Source organism: Gossypium raimondii, chromosome 11 (genome assembly GCF_025698545.1).
Source record: "Gossypium raimondii isolate GPD5lz chromosome 11, ASM2569854v1, whole genome shotgun sequence".
Classification (NCBI taxonomy): domain Eukaryota; kingdom Viridiplantae; phylum Streptophyta; class Magnoliopsida; order Malvales; family Malvaceae; genus Gossypium; species Gossypium raimondii.
In genome coordinates, this window is record NC_068575.1 from 41,745,566 (window position 1) to 41,772,883 (window position 27,318).

General features: G+C 34.2%; 4 protein-coding genes across 5 annotated transcripts; 3 read left to right on the top strand and 1 right to left on the bottom strand.

Moving 5' to 3' along the window:
• Nucleotides 1-18,427: 18,427 nt before the first annotated feature.
• LOC105803851 (uncharacterized) lies at nucleotides 18,428-19,011 on the top strand. The gene is made up of 2 exons (XM_052623650.1): nucleotides 18,428-18,825; nucleotides 18,927-19,011. Exons 1-2 carry the CDS (start codon nucleotides 18,428-18,430, stop codon nucleotides 19,009-19,011), a joined length of 483 nt encoding a protein of 160 aa, XP_052479610.1.
• A 1,339-nt stretch (nucleotides 19,012-20,350) lies between these two features.
• On the top strand, nucleotides 20,351-21,252 carry LOC105803848 (STS14 protein). The gene has a single exon (XM_012636255.2). The coding sequence runs from the start codon at nucleotides 20,632-20,634 to the stop codon at nucleotides 21,160-21,162; it is 531 nt and encodes a 176-aa protein (XP_012491709.1). The 5' UTR covers nucleotides 20,351-20,631; the 3' UTR covers nucleotides 21,163-21,252.
• Nucleotides 21,249-22,011, top strand: LOC105803849 (protein MIZU-KUSSEI 1). The gene has a single exon (XM_012636256.2). The coding sequence runs from the start codon at nucleotides 21,481-21,483 to the stop codon at nucleotides 22,009-22,011; it is 531 nt and encodes a 176-aa protein (XP_012491710.1). The 5' UTR covers nucleotides 21,249-21,480.
• Nucleotides 22,012-22,072: 61 nt separating this feature from the next.
• LOC105803847 (uncharacterized) lies at nucleotides 22,073-26,997 on the bottom strand. Of its 2 annotated transcripts, XM_012636254.2 has the most exons (11): nucleotides 26,286-26,997; nucleotides 25,597-25,669; nucleotides 25,246-25,335; nucleotides 24,961-25,083; nucleotides 24,372-24,788; nucleotides 23,673-24,073; nucleotides 23,444-23,543; nucleotides 23,284-23,343; nucleotides 23,113-23,199; nucleotides 22,791-22,919; nucleotides 22,073-22,634 (listed from the first exon to the last, which is right to left on the bottom strand). In XM_012636254.2, the coding sequence occupies exons 1-11, from the start codon at nucleotides 26,363-26,365 to the stop codon at nucleotides 22,332-22,334; spliced, it is 1,863 nt and encodes a 620-aa protein (XP_012491708.1). In that variant the 5' UTR covers nucleotides 26,366-26,997; the 3' UTR covers nucleotides 22,073-22,331. The 2 variants fall into 2 exon arrangements, with proteins under 2 accessions (XP_012491708.1, XP_012491707.1); XM_012636253.2 differs by lacking the exon at nucleotides 26,286-26,997 and having other exon boundaries at nucleotides 25,597-26,187.
• Between the last annotated feature and the right edge of the window lie 321 nt (nucleotides 26,998-27,318).

Below are 27,318 nucleotides of genomic sequence, written 5' to 3' on the forward strand. Positions count from 1 at the left end.
AATGCATGTATTAACTGAAAATTCTTACGAATTTATTTTTATTAGTGGATGGAATAATGTGAGATTCGTGATAATAGAATTAGTTAGAGAAATGATAATTAAGTGGTAAATATGCTGTGTGTGACAATTATAATCGAAATGAACACGATGATCTTTTCTGGATATTCTATATATATATTCTTTTATCCTTAGAGATATATTTATTGAAAAGAGACATACGAGATTAAATTGATTAGTGATTTTGGAAAGTTAGTGAAACTGCTTCATGAGAGTTGGAAGTAATTTCTTCTGGTAAGATTTTCGAGGACGAAAATCCCTAAAGGGGAGAGAGTTGTAACAGCCCGATTTTAGGCCTAGGCATAATAGTGGTTTCGGGACCACAAATCTGACGAGGATAAATTTTATTTTTATTATATTTTTATGGTCTACTATTTCACAAAATGATTTCGTGAAAATTTCGTTTGAAAATTTCAACGTTTGGGCACTCAATTTAGTCAAAAGGATTAAATTGTAAAAAGTATAAAAGTTGAGATCTACATGTTAGAGGTGTCCAATTGTTATGAAATTTTAAATTGGAGGTCCTTATATGGTAATTAGACCATTGGTTAAGTTGGTGGGCAAAAATGGATATGGTTAGGCATATTTCCAAAGTTTTTCATTAAGGGCATTTTGGTCATTTAGTTATTAAAATGAATTAAAAACAAAATTAAAAGCCAATTTTTGTCCATCTTCAACCCCTAGGCCGAAAATTTCATGGAGAAACCATGGCTAGGGTTTTTCAAGATTCCAAGTTCGATTGTAAGTCCGTTCTAGCCCCGTTTTTAATGATTTTTACCTTTTGGAAATCCTCATAACAAGATTTACCTATTTTTACCAAGTTCATTTGTTACACTATACTCAACTCTGTTTACTTTACTAATTATTTGACCACTGAACTCTTCAGTTCACATTTATGAGCTTATTCAACATGATTCTCATAAAAATTTCATCATAAAACAATACTGATAAGGGGGTGATGGTGAGGTCGTAATACTCACATAAATACATATATATATATATATATGACTTAGCATTCATTATCAATGTAATACCATCATAACCACATAGTTCATTCCAAGCAAATTAACACATCTATTTATTACGAATGTTTTCTGTCACCTACAATTTCACACGATGGATTTACTTACTCGAGCTCAATATTAATATCTAATTAAATTTCAATACTAGGCTTCCATTTTACTTACCGATATTTGTCAAATTAGAGAACGTCTTACAAAATTGAGTACTTCGTTTTTACATTGCCATAGTATAACTATGGTCTTGCACATCGCCACATATCACACACCGAAGCCATAGCCCAGCTATGATCTTACACGAAAACACAATCACATTTTTACATGTTGCCATGGTCAAACCATGGTCTTTTCGTCAATTCATCATATATCACTAAACGAAAATACTCATTACTGCGTTCTACTCAATTTGATCTTCCAATTCAATTTTCCTACTATTATAATATTCATGGTCCAATAGTTATGAAATTTTAAATTGGAGGTCCTTATATGGTAATTAGACCATTGGTTAAGTTGGTGGACAAAAATGGACATGGTTAGGCATATTTCCAAAGTTTTTCATTAAGGGCATTTTGGTCATTTAGTTATTAAAATGAATTAAAAAACAAAATTAAAAGCCAATTTTTGTCCATCTTCAACCCCTAGGCCGAAAATTGCATGGAGAAACCATGGCTAGAGTTTTTCAAGCTTCCAAGTTCGATTGTAAGTCCGTTCTAGCCTCGTTTTTAATAATTTTTTACGTTTTTGAAATCCTCGTAACAAGATTTACCTATTTTTACCATTATTTTCTGTCACCTACAATTTCACACAATGGATTTACTTACTCGAGCTCAATATTAATATCTAATTAAATTCCAATACTTGGCTTCCATTTTACTTACCGATATTTGTCAAATTTGAGAACGTCTTACAGAATTGAGTACTTCGTTTTCACATTGCCATAATATAACTATGGTCTTACACATCGCCACATATCACACACCCAAGCCATAGCCCAGCTATGGTCTTACACGGAAGCACATAATCACATTTTTACATGTTGCAATGGTCAAACCATGATATTTTCTGTCAATTCATCACATATCACTAAACGAAAGTACTCATTCCCGCGTTCTACTAAATTTGATCTTCCAATTCAAATTTCATACTATTATAATATTCATGATTCAATAATAAAGACATAAAACAAAACACCATATTATTTCTAATTTAACAATTAGACATAAGATTCTATCATATAAATATACTGATTACACTTATTCAAGCAAGTGCACATAAACACACATTCCATCTATTTGTGTATATTTGCTTACCATATTTACTTAATCAAATATGTTGAGCACATAACATCAAATGCACGCCAAGCAAACACGGATGGGCTTATCACCATATAAACTTTCATTTTATTCTACGTTTTCACATCTCTCAACTCATGGTTATCTCATTTTGATTATAAGTCCGTTCTAGCCCAGTTTTTAATGATTTTTACGTTTTTGAAATCCTCGTAACAAGATTTACCTATTTTTACCATTATTTTGAACTAGGTTTGTGTTTAAAAATTTATCTATGAATGATATGCATGTATTTTGATGTTTTATGGAAGAATATGAATGTTTGGAGTGTGATGAATGTCTTTTACTAAGTGATTTTCGATGAAAATGCCTAAAAGGGTTAATTTGTAAAAGTTATAAAATATGTCACAAGTGTGCGAATAAGTGAGAATTGTAGACTGCTATAGTTATTAAAATGGTTCGTCTAGGCCTAAAATGCAAGGAAATTGAATAAAAATTATTTTACGAGCCTAGGGGCAAAATTGTAATTTTGTGAAACGTTAGGGGCAAAAATATAATTTTTGCAAAAATGTGATTTTTGGACTAAATTGAATAATGTGAGTGTTATGTAAGTTAAATGTGCTGTTATAAATCAAGAAAGACGAGAAATTGACTTTGATTAGTGAAAAAAAAGTGAGAAATTTCCCGGTTGAACCTCCGGAATAGAAAAGGTACGAATGAAGTGAAAATAATGATCACATGTGTGGCACGGGCTGTGTGCAGGCCACTATGTGAAAGAGATAGTAATTGTCACGTGTGTAGTATTATATGCAGGCTACTACGTGTACCGGGTACCATTGATTATAAAGGTGGTTGCTGTGTGCTGATTCCACTGGGTACTATTGATTATGAAGGTGGTTGCTATGTGCTGAATCCACCAAGTATCATTGACTATAAGGGTGGTGCTATGTGCTGATCCACCATGTATCTGTTATTATTCTGAAGTGTTCATCGGGAAATTGACTAAGTGAAAATACATGAGATCAAGTAACGACTAATTGTAATTGAATATGACTATGTGATGAATGATTGTAGGTATAAGTGCGAAAATTTATGAAAAATGTGCTCGATATTTGATCAAACCATCAGTAAGATGCAATGGAGTAAGTAAAATTATGAAATAGTAAATTTAGCAACAAAACAGTTTTGGACAGCATTAGTTGTGTGACTTTGAAAAATCAACAAAAATGGTGGAAATCTAATTAGAGAGTGAATAAGATATGACATTAAATATGAATGAGTCTATTTTCACATAAAAGATATATAGAAAGCAAACGAGTTTTATATTATGAGATATTTGAATTTTAGTGAGACAGGGCTAGAATGATTTTGGAATCCCTATTCGACTTTGGAAAATAATTAAAATTGTAAAAAAATAATTATGGGATAAAATTTATATTTTATAATTATGAATAAGTCTATTTTCAAAAGAAATAAACGAGAACATTATTTGAATTCTGTACTATGAAATAATTAATTTTTAGTGAAGAAAGGTCAAAACTATCGAAAGCAGTGAAATAGGGGAAATTTAAAGAATAAACTATACTTATTGGCTAAGAAAAAAAATTCTAAAAATTTTATGGTAAGAAGTATATGAGTTTAGTTTCAGGAAAAATTAACGGATCTTAATTTGGAGCTCGGTAGCTCGAGATATAAATAAATTAGTGACTCTGACTCAGACAGATAGTTTGAATTTACATACTGAAAAATAGTAAAAGTATGGATAATGTTGTTTAAGTGTGGTATACACATTAAGGATGTGGAATGGAGAGGAGGAGGAGGAAAATTGGGAAATATATGAATGATTTATGTATAATTGGTAATATGCTCGATTATAATTGATAAACGATGAAATATAAATAATGCTTATATTTGCGCATTATTGGTCATGATTTAAGCTCATGTGGGAAAATAAAGTTTCATAGTACGTGTGTATGGTATATTTGGAATATGATTTAGCTTGAAGTAGTGTCATGAATGGTTTATGAATTAACACATGTTGGTAAGTTTGATACATTAATAAATGTTGTGCTCATCCATGCTCATAATGCTTATGCTATATGTTTATTTGGTTAACATATTTGATGTACATGCTTAGGCTTTGACCAAGTTGTGGCTGGATTATGCCACGTTAAACTTATAAGTTATGCATTGAAATGGTAAGTGCCTAAAGGGAAATATGCTTGTGATCATGACAGGGGTGGTAAGGTTTAAATTATGTAATCTCTAGTGAAATGGTTTATCATGTGGTTAGTTCCAAAAAGAATTATGCTTAAATGCACTAGCTTGTGACTATGGTTGAATGATATGTTTATGTCTTATGTGATATGCATAGGAAACGAGTGTGGAAAGGTAATGAAATAGTAAGTTCATATTTGAAGTGAAAAATGACGAAAAAGGGGATGATGAGTTGAATTGATGTTGTTATTTAAGATAAAGTGATATTTTCATTGCAAAATTGAGAATTTCATAAATGTGTTAATGAATGGTATAATCGAAAAATGTTAAGTTAAATGGTAAATACGTATTAGTATTGAACTTACTAATATTGAATTGTACGTGAATTAGATGGAAATTGCTATTGATATGATTTGAAATGTGAGCATGAGAAATTGTGAACTGAATGAAATGGAAATGAAGCATTGAATTGCATAGGTATGTATCGGGTCTCGTAAGCCCTATTTATTATGAATATAATATTTTGAGGATATATTGTGAAGAATTATAAAAGCATGTTAAAAAAATTTGAAAGTTTTAATTTAGATGAAATTTTATAATACGGTTAAATACGTTTACAAGCGTTTGTGTTCTGGTAATGCCTCGTACCCTATTCTAGTGTCGAATACGGGTAAGGGGTGTTACAAAATTGGAAAATTATAAAGGTTTACAAGAAAATATTGATAATAAAGCACATAGTGAAAAAATAATATATGAATTTTGTAATCCAAACTACAATTATTTCCTAAGTTGTGGAAATTAAGGGTTAAATCGTAAATTTGAGAAAATTTATATTAGAAATAGAGAAGTGAAGTGCATAACACTTAGAATGAGAAAAAATGATGTTGTAGTGAATTTTGGAATATTAATAAGTATTGAATTACGTTATATGTGTTATTAAAAGTAAAATATATTGTTACATGAAATATTGTGCTAATAACTAAATTACAAAATATATAAAAGTGATATGTGAAATAAATGATAAGGATTATTAGTTAATTATAGATGAATATTGAATTTAAAGATATATTACATGTATTAAAGATAGTGGAAGATATAAGTATATGGATTGTTGTTACAAGGACTAAATTGTAAACAAATGTAAATGTGTTATGTAAAAGTGTTAAAGTGATATGTGTGCATGATATAATTTGTCCAAGTAGACGAGATTAGAACTATTGGGATATAGATGGCATGCCATTAAGGAAATTTTAGCGCGCTTATTGTCTTGCGTTTTAACGCTTACCGTTTCGTACTTCGGTGCTTATCGTTCCGCACTTCAGTGCCTACTACTTTGCACTTTGGTGCTTAGCGATTTACACTTCGGTGCCTATTGTTCTATTAGTGCACTTTAGTGCACCTCTGTATCAGTTTCATATATCCTAAGTGTTCTATTTAGTCTACTGGGCCTCTCTAAAAAGGCAAACAATTTTTGTTACAAGGTAAAGGTTTATCTCCGATTAATGTTCGAAATATTGAACTTGTAAAGTGAAGACATAAGTAAATTGAATGTATTTGAGGGAGTATAAGAAAGACAATGACTAGTAAGTTAAATATGTAAAAAAAAAAGGGTGGAAGAAATAGTGATGGAATTATGAAAATTTACACTAAATGGTGAAATATGATACATGTATTAAAAAGAGTAGTACTTTTTATAGGTTGATTTGAGGACTTAAGGACTAAATTGTGAAATAAGTAAAATTTACAAATGAATATGATAATAAGAAATTGAGATGTAATATGATAAAGAAACAAAGAAACGAGATATTGGGAATTAAGTAATTTAATAAAATTTGAATATCATGGGTACTTACTAAGTCTTCACCAACTTAATGCGTTTATTTTCAACGCTTAGGTATAATGATTTTGAAGAGTCATAGTTGAGGTCGTGGGCATCCATCTCATCACATCTCCAAGTGCCAAGAGGTTATGTTTCATAATTTGGAATAGAATGGTATGTAATTAGAAAGATCAAATGTGTTCCAAGTAGTAGAGACTAAAATATAAGTTATGAAAATTTTACTTATTTTAGAGTCTAAAGAAGAACTTTGTTGATATTTGCATTGATTATTAAAAATCTAAATGCATAGATGCATAATTGATAGGATATATGTTAAATAAGGTTGATTTGGGATTGTTTGAATTGGTTTTAAACTTTGAAATGACTTAAAAACAATGCAAGGGGTCTTTAGCAATTTTTCCAAGTATTTTGTTTAAAAATTTACCTAAAGTATCGATACCTAAGGGTAAGGTATCGATACCTAGAGCTTGGTTTTGAAAAATTCCGAAACAAAATGCACTTTTGATATCGATTTTTAGGTTGGTACCGATAATGAAGGAAAAGTATCGATACTTTGCCCCTGTTTTGTGCAAAAGTCTATTTTTAAACATTTCCAGACATAGTAAAATATCCGGTAATGTCCCTGAACATTGAGAATGATAATATTGAATTAATTTAGTAAAAAATGTATTTTTTTTATGTCCAAATTTATTAGTGATTAGCGAAAGTCACTTTGACACAAAATGTAATATTCCTATATCAGGTTCTTTGGGTCGAACCAGGTATAGGGGTGTTACAATAATAATCGAAAAAAGAACACAGTACGTAAAAAAGAGATGAACACTTGAATTCTTGAAAATTTTAACAACAATAATAAATAATCAATTTGTGAGAGGCTAACATTGAAATTAAATTTAGGGTTTTTTATTTTTTATTTAATTATAGAATATGTAAAAGTATAATAAAAGTTTTATTTAGAATTTAAAAGCAACGAGTTTTGTTTGAGGTTTTAAATGGATTTATATATTGGACTTAGATGTTCAAAAGAATATTGGCTTTTAAAGAATTTTAAACATATTATTAAGTATAATTTTCTCTCTTATAATTATATTTTGCATCATATTCTTATAACATATGACTTGACCACAAATTAAATCCTTAATTATAGTGATTAATGTTTAATTTATTAGCAAACAATAAAATTTAATAAATTATAATTTTTTATTGAAATTTTTTATATTAATTGTATTATGAGAAAACATGTTTATATTATGAAAAGTATGTTTACATTAAATATATGGGTTAGTATTTAATATATTGATAATATATTTTATTATTTAATAAGCAACATTAAAAAAGTGATATGTGTCTTTCTTTTTTAAATATTTAATCTTTTTAGTATTTTACTTTACCCTTATAGGACACTTGTCAATCCATGACCTTACTTATGAGATCTAAAAATTTCACTGATAGTGTACCAAATATTTTTGGTAACACCCCTAACCCATATCTATCGTCAGAACATGGTTATGGAGTATTACCGGAGTTTTCAGACCAAATATAGTTAACTCATATCTTTTACTATTCACATCCAAAATCATACATAATCAATCATATTGTCCCTTAAATGGGCCCTCTAGGCCCAAAATACACATTAGAATCAAGTCGGGACTAAACCGGAAACTCAGAGAATTTTTCGCGAAATTTCAAAATTTTGCCTAGGTGCAAGGGACACATGCCCATGTGGCTCACACGGCCAAGTGACACGCCCGTGTCTTAGGCCGTGTGGGCATTCGATGTGAGGCACACGGCTGTGTCCCAACCCGTGTCCATAATCGTGTAACTCTCTGACTTGGGTCACACGGTCAAACCACACGCCTGTGTGTTAGGCCGTGTGAACAATTTAATTTTCAATAATTAGGTGCAGAGGCCACACGGCCAAGACACACGCCTGTGTGCTAGGCCGTGTGTCACACACGGTTGAGACACACACCCATGTCTCTGCCCGTGTGAAACTACTTAAGCATTCTGTTTCTCAATTTTTAAGATACAGGGGACACACGCCCACATCACACGGACGCGCGCATGACCGTGTGTCACACACGGCTGAGACACACACCCGTGTCTCCACCCGTGTAGACAAAAATAGGCCATTTTCTAGCCTACTTTTCTTACCCAATTTACCTTCCACCTTCAACAACAATTTAATACATTCACAAGCCAACTCATAACTTCAAACCAAGTCAAGAACTAAGTCTTATGCATATTATACCATCATATTAATTCAAGTATTCAATCTACCAAATTGATCATAAGTTCATTTAAGCATGCTTATACCTATTACACCAATCCAACCAGTTCAAACACACACATTCCAAGCATAGTATAATTTTGTATATGTATACATCAAACATACCATCATTAGCCATTCCAATGGCTAATTACAACTAAAAAATTTCATCATTTGACCTAACTTAGCCTATACATGCCATTATACCAAAAGAAATTTTACTAATTATCCCAAAGTGAACTGAAGGATAGTGTGATCTTCCTCCGACTCACTTCCAACATTTACGAGCTTTCAAGTACTATAAAACAGAGAAAATAAAACGAAGTAAGCATATAATGCTTAGTAAGTTCATATAATGGAAAATTAACTTACTATCATTTTCACTAAAATAAACATATAAATTGCTTCCAAGCAAATTTGGCTAAAAGCCCTAAACACATAACTTCACTAATCATGTTAGTCTTGTATTTCATATGAATAACTAGCACAAGGATGAGCTCATCATGTAAAAATTTTCATATATATATGTTTTCTATATCATATTCATATGACATATACATTTCCAAATAATAATTCATCTCAAGCTCGTATATTCCATGTCGGAACTTTGTCCGTTGAATTTTATTTGAAATATCGATGGATACACAAGTAGTACACTTGAAGTGCATAAAACTGAAATCCGTCAATTCATATCAGAAAATGATCATACGAGCTTTTAAACTGGAAGCACTCACTCAAGTCATATATCAGGATGCTCATGTGAGCCATGTAACGGGAAGCTTATCCGGGCTGTATAACAGGAAGCTCATAAGAGCTATATTCAGGAAGCTTATGCGAGCCTATAACGAGTAGCTCCGAAGAGCCATTAACGAAAAGTTCTGGATAGTCATATATATATTGGAAAGTTCAAACGAGCCATATCGGGAAGCTTACAAAGAGCCAATTAATAGGAAGCTCACGAAGAGCCTATAATCGGGAAGCTTATAAGAGCTAAGGTGTGTCCACAACTCATGTAGAATCACAACCTATCAGGATGCTCCGAAGAGCTATAATGGGAAGCTCGCAAGAACTTTATAACGGGGAAGCTTGACAGGACTTATAACGGGACGCTCTTTCGAGCTATGGTGTGTCTGCAACATATGCAAGACCACAACCAATACGGGAAATCCTGTATCCATTGAATTTCATTCATTCATACGAGATTTTATACTTCTTGGACATTATCGAATATTCAATCAATTTCATATACATGTCAATAATACAAACACATACATACAATTCAATTAACACATATAAAATCTCAATTTAGTTACACGAACTTACCTCAACACTTGCTCGTGTATGAAAATCTACTAATTCGACACTTTTTATTTTCCTCGATCTAACTCCTTATTTGGTCTTTTCGGATCTATATAAATGAATTTAATCATCAATTTATTACATTTAATATTTAAATCAACCCAATTCACATCTTAGGCAAAAGTATCATTTTGCCCCTATACTTTTAATTAATTCCAATTTCGTCCTTAGGCTCGAAAAATAAAATTCATGCAATTTAATCATTATTCCAAGCCTAACCTATTTTTACATATAACAATAACAGTCCATGCATTTCACAAAAATCAAAAATTTTCATGAATTTAACATCTTTTCAATTTAGTCCATAAATCACAATTTCATGGAAATTTCCTTTACAAAAGTTGTTTATCTATCTACAACATTTCATTTTCTACCAAGAATTTCAAAATTTCAGCATACGCATCCACGGAAAAATTTTAATACTTTGATAAATTTGCAAATTAATCCCTAAATTAGCTATATTAGGTTATTACGATCTCGGAAATATAAAATTACTAAAAGCGGGACAAGAATGCTTACCTAATTAAGCTTGCTTGAATTCTTTTCTCTTAGCTAGGGTTTCCATAAAATAATTTGGGAAGATGATGAAATAAGATGATATTAGATTATTATCATCTTTAATTATTTCAATTTCAATTTAGTCCTTTTCTTTATTTAATTTTCCATGGATGAATCATCATAATTATCTAATAACTCCATTTAATGGTCTAATTGCCATATAAGGACCTCAAGTTTTGAATTCCATAGCTATTTGCTACATATAACTACCGAACTCAACTTTTGCAATTTATGCAATTTGGTCCTTTATCAATTAAACATGTAATTGGTAAAATTTTCTTAACGAAATTTTCATACGTCATTTCTATCATAATGCAAACTATGCAATAATATTAAAATAAATTTTCTTTCTAACTCAGATTTGTGGTCCGAAACCATGTTACAATTTCATTGAAAACGAGTTGTTACATTTTCCTATTTACATAATTAGAGGGAAAAATTAGAATGAAAATCATAAATTATACTAGAATTTATGAGATCTACTTTGTTGGTGATAATTTTTAAAAATATATATATATTATAAAAATGAAATAATAAATTTTAAGTTAATAATTATCTTTTAAAAATGGGATAGATCTCAAAATTATATACATGGACTTTAATTTGGTGCAAATATATACGTGAAACTTTAGTTGTGGTTCAAATGTATACTTGAAACTTTAATTTTGATTTAATCATACACATTTAAAAATAAATACATCAAGTTATTTTTATATTGGATAAATATAATTATGTATTATTGCAATATATAAATATAAAATGATGTTATATCAATAATTGTGTTAATAATTTACAAGAATTGGATCAAATCAAAATTTCATATATAAAATTGCACCAAATTAGAGTTTACATATACAATTGCACATTAAACCATAGTTCATGTATAGTTTTGTGATTTGTTCCTTTAAAACGTGGAAAATTGTAATTATGCATATGGGTAGTATTATTTTTGAAAAGATGGGTGGTTATTTAAAAAGAGTGAAAAGTTATTAGAATTAGAAATTTTATTACATATGTATGCATGTCGAGATTGCGTATTTTTTTTAACCAAGAAATAATTGATGCCATTCATAATTAAGGAAAAAAAAGAATCATTAGCAGCCAGCCCCACGTGTAGCCCTATTATTAGACCACTATTCGGCTCCTAGGGATCATAAACCATGCCCACAGAGTTAAAGAAATCTAGCAGACCAAGAGACCACCACAAAAAAAGAAAAAAAAAACAAAATAATAAAACCAGAAGTGAAATCTAAACCAAGAAATGAAAAAAAACAAACAGAAATGAATCATCCCCTAGTAGTTCCTTCCTTTCCCTATTTTCTCCATCTCCTTAGCATCAGTAAAGCTTGGGTAAACAACAAACCACATTCATTAGCAACTATATAGCTCGAAACTCCAAAACAAACATAAGAGTTCATCAGACAAGATCCTACCATTCGAACTCAGTTTCATCGAGCAGACATTCCCCCACTCCGATCTTTATCAACAAGCCACTCCACTGCCCTCGATACCTCCTCAATCTAGTACATTGGACAACCATACTTTATTCGCTCCATTGCCAAACCATGCACCGTCGCATTTGTCCCTCGAGGTATGAACCCTACTTGAAATCTTCGAAACCTGTGTATTTTCTGCCTTATTTCTTGAACGATTGTGCCAATGTTAGATCTATCTTCATTTGCAGTTTCTAGCTTCTTGATGACAGTAAATGTGTCTCTCTCAACACACACATATCTAAAACCCAACTCTTTGGCGAAGGAAACTGCTTTAAGACATGCTCTCGCCTCAGCCATGGTTGAATTCAGAATGTTCTCCTACAGGTACGTACATGAAGCCACGACCAGACCCTCTCTATTTCATGCTAAGACTCTTGAACATAAAGTATGTAACTGCTGGTCGAATGAGGCATCAAATTTTACTTTAACAGTATCCCCTCTAGAGGCTCCCAAGCAGTTTGTCGAGGAATATTTATAGAAGTAGACAGACTATTTAATTGCTCAAGCTCCAGTAAGTAAGCATTAATAAAACTCGAAACATCCTAACTCAATCCCTTATACCCTTATGATAAACTTTGTTACGAGTGCACCACAGTGCCCAATACGATATAGTTAACTTACAACATCCCATTATACTTTACTCATAAATTCCTGGGCTAACCACTGTTTCCAATTCTCTTGCATGTTACCTATCGAGCGAGTCACACCAGCGCCCTCTAGAACCTACTGAGAAAAACTACAATCACAAAAAGTATGAGCTACCAATTCGTCTTCCACTTCACAGACTGGACACACAGAGTTCACACCAAGCGTTCTGGACCTCAAACCCCTCTCGTCGGGATAAACTCATTAGACACTTTCCAAATATGTATTTTAATTTTGCTAGAAATGTTTAAATTCCATAACCTTGTGTAAAAGTTAGATAGACACTCATTATGTTATGTAAAATCTGCCCCATTTCCTCATAACCTCCTGTAAGAAGCCTATTTATAGTCGCTACACACTGTGTATTCCCCAGTTTTGTCCCCACTCCATACCAACTTATTCGTATGTAGATCGATCACCAAAGGGATTGACATGATTAGCTTCAACTGATACCACCAAACAGTTCCCAAATAGCATCACAATTCCAAGTAAATGTATCTACATTAATTAAATCTGAAACAGTAGTGTACCGAATATCAATATTCCGAAACTGAAGTTTGCCATCTCCAAGACTTGGTACCCACACATCGTTCCAGATGTTCATGGCCATTCCATTCCCAATCCTCCAGCCCATTCCTGCCTCAATGAGCTTACGAGCTCCCCAAATACTACGCCAGGAATATAAAGGGTAAGCTCCCAAACGTGCACTTATAAAGTTCTCTCGATGGAAATACTAAGCTCTCAAAACGTGTGCACAAGTGTTAGATCGCCAGCACCCCTATGGCGCAGCGAAAAATAAAAATCCGACGATCCTAACCAAGGATCCATATGTGAGGAACAAATCGGGGTGATAAAGGTTACGAAATTACCGAATGTTTATTTTGAGTAGACAGCAACGTCTCAACAACGTGTAGTCAGATCTACAGTTGAACCAAGCCGCAATCTATCGAGACCCCGACCTCTACGTAATCCACCCAGTTGACTACGAACGGAAGAAATCAGAAATCCCCAAAACAGTTTTGAGAGTGATTTTTCTTTGACGACTGCTAGACCCAAAACAAAGAAAAACAGGATTCTTATATATATTTTATTTTAAGGTTTTTAGGAATTAAATAAATATAATAATATTTTAAACCGAAAATTATAATTACATTAATTATAATATAATTTCGGTAAACCATATATTTATTTGGATTCATATGCTAACCAAATTCATGTCGTCATTATGCGTACAACTACCTTGTACATAATGTGTTGGAAATTTGATTACCGAATTAAATTAATTCTATAATTAATTTAATTCAAGCGACCCCCAAAAATAATACCAACTATGGTTTATTCCGTTCATTTCAACTATAGGGTGTGACCCTATAGGTTCCTGTAATGTTAGCAATAATACTAGAACGATTCCAATGTTACAAACAATGAGTGGCATCTAGCAATGCATCATTGCTACATAAGTCACAAGAGTTCATGATTCGACATAACCTTTTTATGATTAACTTTTTATGCAATAATCCTTAAGTCCTTTATCTCTGGATTGGACACAAGTCATAGAATAGTCACACTTGCATAGTCCATTCCATGTTCCTTGATATCTTAAGCAGACTACGATATACAAATAAGTATGACATCTCATATCAACTTATTTGAGCACGGCCATGCATTTCTAGTCTCACTTAATCAAGTGGCCTAAGATATTACTCCCATTATGTAGGAAGGACTTATTCTATATCGACCAACAATATCCCTTTACATCGATTATGGTATATCCAACATCAACCTTTATAGAACAACCAGTTACGGTGTACGTTTGACTGTATCAAAATATATTACTCACGATGTTGGGATTATGATGATCTCAAGTCTGAGGATCATATACATACTAATCACTATGAGTAATGTCGTGACAATTACATAATAATCCAAGAAACATACTCATAATGGGTCAGTCCAATATGTTGTTATCTAACACACATATTCATGCATCGATTCTGACATTCCATATCAATGACAACTCTTTATCATCAATCAACTACATGTTAGTCTTAATGCATTATCGTTGTCCTATCCAACAATAATACTTGACTAAGGATCTTTTAAGAATGATCATATTATTCTTAGGATATTATTATAAAACAGTTTATTTATACACACAGAAAAGAAACTGAAATAATAATGGTAACGCCTTATATTAATAAACATGATAAATCAAGTATGTTATTACAACCATCTCATGATTGATCTTTGGGCATACTCTAACAATAAGTTATTAGGTTGGGTAATTAGCTTCCATCCCTGCTTCACTAGCAGGGCCAGATTAAATCATTTAAGATATCTAAAATCGAGCCCCCCTCGTGTTCTTGAAGCACATAACACACTCCACTTGCACCAATGTATACCCTTGCCAGATTTGGAATTTCGCCACCAAAATTTACACATTAGATTTTCTAAATCACGACATAGAGTAGCAGGAACCATGAAACATTGCATAGCATAAATTGGGATGGCTTGTAAAATGGCTTTAATAAATACCTCATTCCCTCCTATCGATAGGTAACGCATACTCAACGTTTGAATTTTTCGTGTCAGTTTCTCCTTAAGATCCATAAAAGCCTGCTTCTTCCTCCTACCCACAATTGTAGGCTAACCTAAATACCTCTCTGGATTATTTGAAATTCGTACACCCAAGATTCTTCCTATTTGCTCTCGCATCATATTCTCAATATTACCACCAAAGAAATAAGGGATTTATTAAACTAATTACCCCGATATTGCCTCATAAGCATCCACCACCGCCTTTATGAAATTTGCCCCTTTAATCGATGCTTTACTGAACAAAATGCTATCATCAGCAAAGAAAAGGTGGGCAACACTCAAGTCACCACGTCTAATCTTCACCCTGTGAAGCCTTTCATCCTCCCTTGCCATGTGCAACAGCCTTAAGAACCCTTCAATGCAAATAAAAAATAGATAAGGGCTAAGTGGATCCCCTTGTCGTAAACCTCTAGAAGGTAAAAAAATTATCGCATTGACACCCATTCAATATTACCGAATACGACACACTGGACACACATCTTATAACAAGTGAGGTTCATGCATTACCAAAACCTATAAATCCCATCACCTTTTCTAGAAAGCTCCATTCAAACCAGTCATAGGCCTTACTCATGTCAAGATTCAAAGAAAAAGATCTCGTCGACCCCCTTTTCTTCTTCTTCTGAGAATGCAATATCTCATAAGCTACAAAGATATTGTTTAATATTTATCGCCCAGCCACAAAGGCCCCTTGCATCTCATTAATACACCTATTGAGGACCTTCTAAAATCTATTAACTAAAACCTTCGAAACCACCTTATAAAGAACATTACATAAACTTATTGGTCTAAACTACCCCATGTTCTTTGGTGAAGCAACTTTTGGAATGAGATCGATGCTCATACTATTAATTTCCTCAATTTTACAATGATTGTTCAACATCGCCAGGCAATAGTTCTCAATTTCAGTCTCTACCATGTGCCAAAACTTCTAATAGAAAAGCGCAAGGAAGCCATCCTTTCTGGAAGCTTTAAGCAGAGCTATGAATTTAATTGTAGAGACACATATCGAAATTCTAGAAAGCAAACGCTCGCAATCTCTTCATGGTTTAGATGAAAACAAATCTTTAAAATAGGCAGTTGCGACCCTAACCAAATCATCCTGATTATTGCCCCAATCCCCATCCCCATTTTCCAACCCGTTGATCTTGTTTTTTCTTTGTCAAATAGAAGCGAATTTATGAAAAAATGAGGTATTACAGTCCCCTAGCTGAATCCAATTCGTCCTTGCCCTCTGTTCCCAAAAGAGTTCTTCCATATCTGCTTCCATATTCAAAGAAAGTTTCACATCAGTAATCTCAACCAAAACCTTGTCACAAGGATCCTTATTATTCAACTCAGTAAGCCTCGTACTCAAACCTGCCCGTCTTTGATTCCTATCAACTTTTATCTTTTTAGCCCAACTGCTTAATTCCATCTCTAACTCCTTAAGTTTGTTCGGCACCGCTTTATCTGTCGTAGCCCACCATCTCTTTAAATGATCCTCAAAACCCTTTCTTAGGTAAACCATTGACCCAAAAAGCCGAGATCACTCAAATCAAAGTCATCTAAAACCTCCCTAAACGCAATTATTTGTCTTTTCCTCCCTAAGGCGACCACCTTGTTTTTCAAATGAATAACAAATCTTATTGAAATCCCCTAACACTAGCCATGGCATATTAGATCCTTGATTCAACTGTCACGGTAAATTCCACGAATCCTTCCTTGTTTGTTCAACAGGGGAACCATAAAATCCTGTGAATCTCCAAATAATCTCTCCATCGTCCTCCGCCACCTCCACATCAATATGAGATCCAAAAAGACTTCGTAAAGTAATATTCAACAGTACTTCCACCCACGCCAAAGATAATCCCCCTCTTGTTCTAACTGCATCCACTTCAATAGCATTCATAAAACCACATTTCTGCCTTATCTTCTCCATTCCTCTCGTACTTACTTTTGTTTCAATTAGAAACAAAACTTGGGGTTGAACTTGTCTCAACTTACTTTTGAGACGTCTCACAATCCGCATTTGCTCCAAACCACGGACATTCCAGCTTAATATCTTTATTGTGTCCAGTCAACATACCACTTGGTAGCCGCCAATATAACATGGGCTCTCCCCACTAGTCTTTCCGCAGAGATTGCGTATTTAAAATATAAAAATGTGTTTAAAAGTAATAAAAAAAATGCTTTCTTTTGAACCTAACGTACAACCACAATCTAACGAGATTAAAAGCATGTTGAGGATGGTGATTTATTAAATGATTGATTCAATAGTTTTTCCATTTGGGTTTAGGAGCTGCAATCTCTAGGATCCGGACTTTAATTAGCCAATGAAATCGTTGATAAAATAAATGCTGAACTACATTGTTGTTTCATAACTGCAACCAAGATTGTGGATGGCGATCCATCCATTAATGCCAATTGTTTATTTCAATCTTGAATTACACCAGCACCAGCACCAGCAGCATATAACAATACAATAAACTGATGAAAACGGGCCAAGTTTTCTTAAACCCCCGTAAGTTTTTGAGTTTAGCTAAATCAAGAATTCATCTAATTGTTGTCTAACTTAATTCCAGCAAAGCACATGTTTTTAAGGAATCAGGTTGGTAATTTGCTTGGGGATTTCACTTTCCAGAGAGTAAAAAAATTGTTAGCATGTGCTTCCCTATTTGACAACCTATTTTTGACTTCAAGGTAGCAAGAAAGCTAGTAGATAACTTATCACTTAAAAGAAGTAATAAAAAAATATGCAATTAATTATTCAACTTTTCATATGCTTGTCAATATTTATTTATTATATGATAAATAAGTGGATCAGCTTTTGCCTTTTTCTAGTTTATTATTGGTAGCATTTGAGTTATACACAACACGAAATATAAAATCCAAACAACTATTTTTGTAATTATATTACGAGCAAATGTAGACATTGTTTATGAGTTAAGTTTTCAAAACAAAAGATCACCCACAGAAACTATATAAAAAATTGCATCCACCCACATTAGTAGCAACCAATAATGCAAAAAAACCTGACAATATAACCCATCCGTAGCCATTCCCGACGCACAAAAAAGGAATCAGCGACAGAAGCCTAAATGGGTGCTTGTGCTTCATCAACTAGGGACTCGAAATCAGGCAAAGCTGCTGGAGGAGGAAGGAGCAGGAACAGAGGCTCATCGACAGCCGCCAAGGTGGTGGACATTGATGGTCGGGTTCAAGAGTTGAGGCAACCAGTCCAGGCCAGGAACATCATATCCCAGAATCCAAATTGCTTCCTTTGCAGCTCGGAGTCGATGGCCATTGGGACTTGCGTGCCCCAAGTCCCAGATGATGAGGAACTCCAACCTGGACGGGTTTACTTCTTGTTGCCACTCTCCCACTCCCATAAACCTCTTTCTTTGCCGGACTTGTGTGCTCTTGCCATAAAAGCTAGCTCCGGCCTAGGTAAATACGGTGTTGATCTCTGCTCAACTAATTCAAAGCTCATTCCCAGGTGATCGGCAAAGGTGTTATTTGTTGATGGTTCAGTTTCAGCTTAGAGATTCAGTGAATGTTTGTTTCTTTTTTGGCTAATGGCTCTGTAATTCTATTCAGAAATGTGATTAATATTTATGCCATAGCTTGTAAAAGTCGATGCTCTGGAATGGTATTTCAGTTTCTTCAGAAAAAGAAACAGTAGCCATCTATCCATCCATGTCTTTGTAAGCCTATTGATGAACCATTATTCCACTTGTTAGAAACTATAACTGAGCCCAGTGGAGGCTTAAGCATTCTTGCCCTTTAATTGTTGTGTATGTTTAATTATTATTTTCATCCCTCAATTTCACGAAAATCATATTTTGGTTCTTGAATTTACAAAATAACGTAGAAATTATTCCAATTGAAAAACACCATTAAATATTAGGGTAAACTATTAGTAAGTTTACGTTTTAGTCACTCAACTTCAACTTCAAAAAGTTACAAAATAGTTATTGAACTATTCGAAAGTTTGTTAAAATCATTAATATGTGGTTTTCTTTACTTGCACCACTTTCACCAATCGAAAGCTCTTATTCCCTTTCTCTTCTACAATTTAGTTTATTTTCACGGAACAACTTTGAACGTGACAAATATACAAACTAAAATCTAAGTATCTTTCTTCTCTGATTTCCAACACTAACCATCAAATCCACTTGGATCTAAGGTATGCTATTCTATTTGTCGATGAGTACTAATATGTCGTACCGATCATCAAATTGTTGCTTGGAGCTAGTTAGCCGGACTTGGAAAAAAAAAGACTTAACAACTCAATGAGTTGAATAAAAACTTTTAAATAGTTTAGTGACTTAAATGAAAACTTTCAAATAGTTCAATAATTATTTTATAAAATTTTAAAGTTTAGCGATCAAAATGTAAATTTAGTGAAGGAACATTTTTGTTAAATCACAAATTCAACACTAAATTTACAAAAAAAAAACAAAACAACATTCTAACAATTTACATATAATAAATTAGCAAAAATCAGTGGTTGAAGTTAACATTTTATAAAAAAAAAATAGACAAGATAAATTGTAGAATTAAAATTCTAGATTTTGAATCATCCAGTGAAATGTCCTTTATCTCAAATTAAAGTAAATAAATTAAAGGGATTAAGTTCATCATGTGGCACAATAAATAAAGAGCTCCATAATCTAAATAATTTCAACAAATTGAATTTCTTCAAAAGAAAACAAAAAGATTTTTTATTTAAGAATTTTAAAATTTTGCATTAAAAATAAATTAGCAAAGGAATCATTAAACGCAGGGCACATGGGGGCAGAGTGTGACATACAGATCAATGTCAACAAGGTCACGTGCAAATTGCAAAGCTTACCAGATCTTAATCAACTTAATTAAACAATAATAAATCGCACTAATCCCCATGAAACTCCACCCTGTTTCAGTGGCATAACCCGACCTAATGCTATATCACCCCCAACACATTGTCCCCATTTTCCATTTTCTATGTGCCGCACGTTTCTATCTGCACAACACATCTCTCATTATTCTTCTTAATTTTTAGTTGCATGATCGTAACATATTAAAAAATTATAATCCGAGCTAGAATTGAATCTTAATCTCTTGAATGTTATCTTTTAGAATCGATTAAATCTTTGATCGGATTCTGTTACCCCAAGAAAAAAGATTTTGTTTAGCATAAATTTTACTGAGATCAGTAACAATGGCATCCTCAAATCATAAAATAGGCCCATCCTTGGATGTCTATAAATTACTTCTATCAATATAACAGTTAACCAGCACAACTATAGGCAACAAGGAAATGGCCTGCCTCTTGTTTGCGGTTCTAGTACTAGCTATTAGCCATAACATGGTCCAGGAGGTAGCTGCAGCAGCAGGCCCTGGTTCCAGGGCTCCATCAGTCTTGCCAAATGCAGCCAGGAAATTCCTGGCAGCACACAACCAAGCAAGAGCTGCAGTTGGGGTTGGACCTCTCAAGTGGAGTACGCAACTAGTCAATGCCGCCAGCCTCCTCGCGAGATACCAAAGAAACAAAATGGGTTGTCAGTTTGCAAACCTGACAGATCACAAGTTCGGAGCAAACCAGTTATGGGGTAGTGGAGCTGCAGTTACCCCAGGAATGGCAGTGGATACATGGGTGAAAGAGAAGAGTTACTATGATTATGCTAGCAATTCTTGCGCACCGGATCATATGTGCGGAGTTTACAAGCAAGTGGTTTGGAAGAACTCATCAGAGCTGGGGTGTGCTCAAGCTACATGCAAGGACCAAACCAGCTTAACTATTTGTTTCTATAATCCTCCAGGAAATTATGTAGGAGAAAGACCATACTAAAATATCAGCTATGTATGATCTGATCTTCAGATTCTCTTTTATATGTTTTTGAACAAAGTACTATATAAATATTATTCAGTTAAGTTTGAAGACTTTGATTCCATTTAGAATTCTTCATCCTTCAAAATTTTTAATCGTTCTTATCTCTTTGATCTTCTTCCTTATCTCACGCAACTGTTTTATCCTTTTTGCCATTTTTTCTGGTGGAGCTATTTTGTTAACTACTTATTAGGGAACAAGAATCATATAAATAAAATCATTGATGGAAGAGAACTTGTTGACACCCATCCTCACTTGAGGAATCTATTACGTCAAATCATGGACCTTCTAGCGCCATTGAGAGCATGCAAGAAATTGATCTTTTACCAGTGCCTACCTGATGCTGCAACACTAGTCACTGGCACCATCATTTGTCCCATAGGTGACAAAAAGGTTAAGCTTTGCTTGAAAGAAAACAACAAGACCGAAGAACCCTCAGTCTTCGTTGAACTTCCCCTTAGCACGTCAGAATTCACCAGTTCAATCGATAGCAGCGTTCTCCGCATAGTCCTGGATCCTGTCCCAGATTCAGGCATCACACAAAGATGGCAGACGTATTGCAATGGACAAAAGGTAGGGTTTGCCAGGAGGCTAGTAGTTGGGAAGGAGGAGAAATGGGTGCTTGAAACAATGCAGATGGTCTCATCCGGAGCCGGGTTTTTGCTGCAGAAAGGTCCAGATGCCGGCAGTTTCAAGTACTTAAGAGGCCAGTTCGAGCGTATAGTGGGTTCAGATGATTCAGAGGCTTACCATTTGGTAGATCCTTCGTATTGGTTCGGACAAGATTTGAGTGTTTTCTTTCTTCAGTAAGTAGCAGTATTTTTTTTTCCTTTTCAGTTGATTTGATTGCTCAAAGTAGAAATGGACAACATTTATGGAACATTCTTAGTTAACAATTTGGCAGGAATCCATGACAGAATCCACAGTTTCTCTGAGAGCTTAAACCAAAACTATATACAAACCTCAATGCACACCAATAATTATGTTACAAATGATGCCTCGTTGTCATATCTAAATGTTTCCTTTTCCATTTCTACTTTTATACAAGTTAAAATGTGAAACCTTCAAAATAGAAATGCTTGTAAAATGCATCATTATCCCCAAGCATCATGCATGATGCATACAGGCAATCATCGTACTAATTCTTTAGATATCAGATACCTGAAGGTAAAATTATGAGGAATCCATTCAATGCCCTTGTGGGATTTCCCTTGTTCACATTTTCTGATACTGCGATGAAGTGATTCAGGCAATGATTGTTGGACCATTTCGATGACACCAGTCGTACACAAATTTGAATCCTTTGCAAATGACTCCACAATCTTTGGTAATAGAATTTTCTTGTCTTTGTGGACACTAAATGTAGCCCGAATGTACTCTTCTTTTGCCGTTTCCAGTTCTTGAAATACTCTCTTCGGTGTGTAGGCACGGATCTAAAGAAAAGAATAAATATAAGTATAAAATTTAAATCTTTCAACTGAAGAAAAGAATAAATATAAGTATAAAATTTAAATCTTTCAACTGGTTCTTAAATATCCTATCATTGGTGCTAATAGTAAGGAATAAACAGATCAAAGATGATGTAGTACTGAGGGATCCGAATGGTTTCCTGAACAGAGCGCAAAGTGTAAAAGAGGTACTGGATGTTCAATTGCATATGCCTGCCTCTCGTCTCCAGGTTTAAATTTAGCCCTTGATGGAAGTAATAATCGAAGCCACTACACGAAGGAGAGTGTTATCAACAACCACCTTAAAACATGAGTTGAATCAAGCACAATTGACAAAAGAAAATGCCAAGTGGAAATGCCATTCATGGATATCATAAACAAGTTCCACACTAAGAATCTTTAGCAATCTTAAGTAACTAAAGAATCAAAACTGATGACAGGAAAGGTGAGGATTGAGATCTACCTGCCCCGGACGAGACATGCGACATCCAAGAATGGAATTCTGTATTGTATCTGCACTGATGGTGTGACCTCCAATGTTATATGCAGCCTGTATGGTAGAAGAGCATAAGATAATGGCATACCAATCAAGTTTCCAGGTAAGAGGGGCAACAAAAAGATGGGTTATTCTTACCCTCAACAGTAGAAGAAATCTCTTCACATTGTTTTGTGGAATACCATAAGCCAGAAAAGCCTGTTATGGAAAAGAAATGAAGACTGAATACAATCTATCGCATTAAAATTGGAGGCCAACACTAAAACAGCATATTCTTTTCATAGATAAGAACACTTACGTGCATCACTAATGAATTATGTATGTTTATCCAGAATGCTAGCTTCTCTTCGTGTTTCAACTTCTTAGGATTGACTTCTTCCAGTTGACAAACGAGAGACCTATAACATAAAAAATTTGAGAAAAACATGAAAAGCTAAAAGAAGAGGAAAGATATAATTTTGCTTAGATGATCCTTAAATCATTAGAAACAGGTTTACTTGTGACAATTGCATGTCAGACAGACACACCTGAAATTTTGTAGCAGGTGTTCCACATCACCCAGTTTCTGACTATCTCTAAAAATCCATGGCACTTCAACCATTGTACTACATGGTCCACTATACTCTTTAAGCCCTTCCACATGGAAAGGGTTATCTAACCGTACATCAAATGATGAATTATTTCTGAACCCTGGACTCCACATCTCGTGGTGATCCTGTGGGGAAAAGGCATTGGCTGAAAACATGGGTGAATTGGGAGATGAAAAGCTGTTTCGGACCAAAGGTGGGTCTGTAAGCTTGCAGTATATAGCAGACATGCACTTGATCATATCCTCAGAAAGCTTGTTTGGTGTCTCAAGAACATGATCGGAAATGCGTGTGCCAAGATGCTCAGCCAGACTGATTATATTCGGTGCATTCTGAGCATACTGCAGAAAACCATGCAAAAGTTACAACCACATAGCATCGTCAAGTTATTTAACCTACCATATCAGAGATTATTCTCCCATAAATTTAACTTCATTTTCTTGTGGAGGCAATCAATAAGGGATGATGATGTTTTAACTTCGTCATCTTAAGCATGAATACATTTGTGCTCATTTATCCCAAAACCCAAATAAAGGTAAACTACATAAGTTATTGCCTATCACTTTTCCAAAAACAATAAATGACTGTAATGCTTTGCTATGATGTAATGACCAGCAATTAACCAAAATGGTAAGTTACCTCCATCATTGACAAAGGCTGCGAATGGCATGCACGTATCGCCTTAGCTGAAGTCTCAACCGGAGAAGTCCTACCTGAAAATTCTGAATGCTGAGATAGTGAGGAATGACAGCGATGTACACTAGAATCCAATAGTTTCTCTTCTCCAATTCCATTAGGTTCCTTCCAGGAATTGTCATGGTTATCAGAGAGTATAGCTGAATTTTCAACTTTTGATTCATTATCAGGTCCGGAAACCTCAGAAAATCTCATTTTTGGGGTATCTACTGGTGTTTTAAGCCTTTCATCCCTTTTAGATGGTGATAAAGAAGACACTTGTTGACCAAAGGCTTTCCTATACAATGAGAGAAGGTACTGTTCCAAATATACAACTTCCAACTCTAACACAGCAATTTCCTTGACTAACTCTGTGGCTAGCTGCAGAAAAGCAGTGTCAATTGTCAAGAGGCAGACATGAAGGGCTCAAAAACTCAATCCAGAAAGCAAATTTTAAGGTATATATAAATGAAAATTTGGTGGTCCACCAAGAGTAGAAGCAGCATACGGGAGCTATTTCATTAAAGAAGGAATAGGAATTTAGAGGAGCTACCTTCGATCTTGACACTGGTGCTTCACTTGTATCATAATTAGAGGAAGTTCTATAGCCCAGTACTGTTTCTAATGCACGACGAACCTCAAATTGATCTTGCAATCTTTCCTCAAGCTCTAAAATCTGCACAGAACAATTTCAGAAAGATAAAGAAAAAGCTTTTGTAACTTTTGAGCAGTAGTCTAATCTTCAGTCATAAAGGACCTCACTGGACCACTCCCAAAATAGAACTCAAGCCTTGTTATATACAAAATGATAAACGATAAAACAGGCAGAATTCCACACCTCTTGCTTCAAAGAGCTTTGGACCCCAGCGCTGGAAGTGGGAGACTGCTTCTTCTTGGTTTTGACAGAATCCTTCAAATGCCCTGTATCCTGATACCAGATGTAAAGGGAAAAAAAAATAAAAACAAGGAGCATGGGGAAGGGAAGGGAAAAAGAGATTCATGGGAAAGGTTATATGGCTGCTACTGTAAAAGGCCTTTACATTTGATGCAGGACAAAATATCCCTTACTCATTAGTCACAGATACAATAAGATAATCAATTCATTATGCTTTAAGCTCTCTAACCAACTATAGGAAATCAATATCTTATAATTTACTTTTAGAATTGAAAGGAAAATGGAACAAATTACCAGCTTCGTACGATTCGATGCTTCAACAGAACTACCAAAGCCATCTTCCTCAACTCTTTTCTTTCCAGGAAAGCTGCCATGTGACAACATCAAGCGCCAAGAATCAATAGATACTATTTGTAAAAGGCAAGACTTGAATAATGTCATTGCAACTCGCAGGCGTAGGCCTCTCATGAGTGTTTAGCGAAACTCGAGCAAAAAGAAAACTAGTGTCACATATTTCTGCAAGCAATAAAACCAAGGGTGTCTTTCCTCACCCTGTATCAGTGGTCCACTACTCCACTTAGCTATCGTTTTCATGGTTTTCAATTAATTTAAGTAACTTAAGATTGACTTATAATCACAAACGTTATGCAAAGAACAATCAACCGACAATAGATCTTTATGCAAAGAAAGAAACGTTTTGATGTAAGAAGCATGAGTTTCAAAACTTATTTTGTTATACTGTAGACCACAAAAGCATTAATGACCGACCAAATCTAGGAGTGGGGACATGAAGCAAAACTCATAAAAGATAATAGGTAAAATCCCTCTTCAGGGTCAGGTTTTCCACTTCTGTAATTGCTCAAAGTTCCAAGTTTTTCTTAACGTAAACACCATTTCAGAACTCCTTCCAGTTAGAGAAAAATCTTAACACTGAAGTACAACAATGGTGATTTGCAAACTAACAAAAGATTTCGAAAGGTCACCTCTTTGAACGCTTGTGCCTTGATGATGTCACTATCAACCCCAACATTTTACTTTCTCCACTGCCTTGGAAACCCATCATTGAGAAAATATTTTCCCAGAAAAAATATTTACAACCGAAAAGAAAGACCCCAAAAAAAAACCAGAACAGAAACTGGCAGAAAGTAGTAGCCTTTACCAATTAGTTTCTAAAAGAAAAAACAAGGGAACACCAGAAGGGTTGTTCTGAGGAAGATGAAGCAGGCACACAAATGTGAAATGAGAGACGTCAAATGGGTTTGCAGAGATTGGTGATTACACCCCAAAACTTAACTTGTCTTCTTGCATTTTTAAGAGTAGTACCACAAAGCAGAAAGTGATCATTTTGTAGCTAAGAATAGCCTAAAACTTAGCAGAGGACTGAAAAAGCTTTTTGCATAAAATCCCAAAAAATACGGCTAAGAAAAGATAAAAACCTTTTGGCTTTTGACCAGTGTTTCTTCTTTTTTCCGAGGCACCCTTTAACTTCCTCACTCTAATAAATCAGTTCCCTTTTGCAACAAGGAAAGGAGAACTCTTTCCTTTTCTCCATTAAAATATGTAAACCAGCTCGTGGGCTGTAAAAGAAGAAGAAAGTTGGCATAGGCGCATGAGCCAAATGGTCCAAAAGTGGACAGTTTTCTTCACTCAACTAGAGGTCTAAGGAAGACAGATGATGAGAAAAAGATAAATAGTGATGCTTTGCCCATGAGTGTTTAGACTTTAGTCAAATAAATTTTAATCTACATACGCATTTGTTTGTTAATATACTTCAGTTTCCACATTCTTTTCTCTTGTTGGAAAGCAAGTGGGAGTTGGTGACTGTCACACTGTTGTAACCTCTCAAGCCGCTACTATATATACATTGTATAAGATATTTACCTCAATTTACCTCTTCACTTTCACCCAATATTTGCCTTTCATTATTTATGCATTTGATTTGTTTATTATTATTGCTGGTAATTTCATATACAGGCTTACTGTATTAATAAAGCCAAAACTGCAGAGCCACTGAAA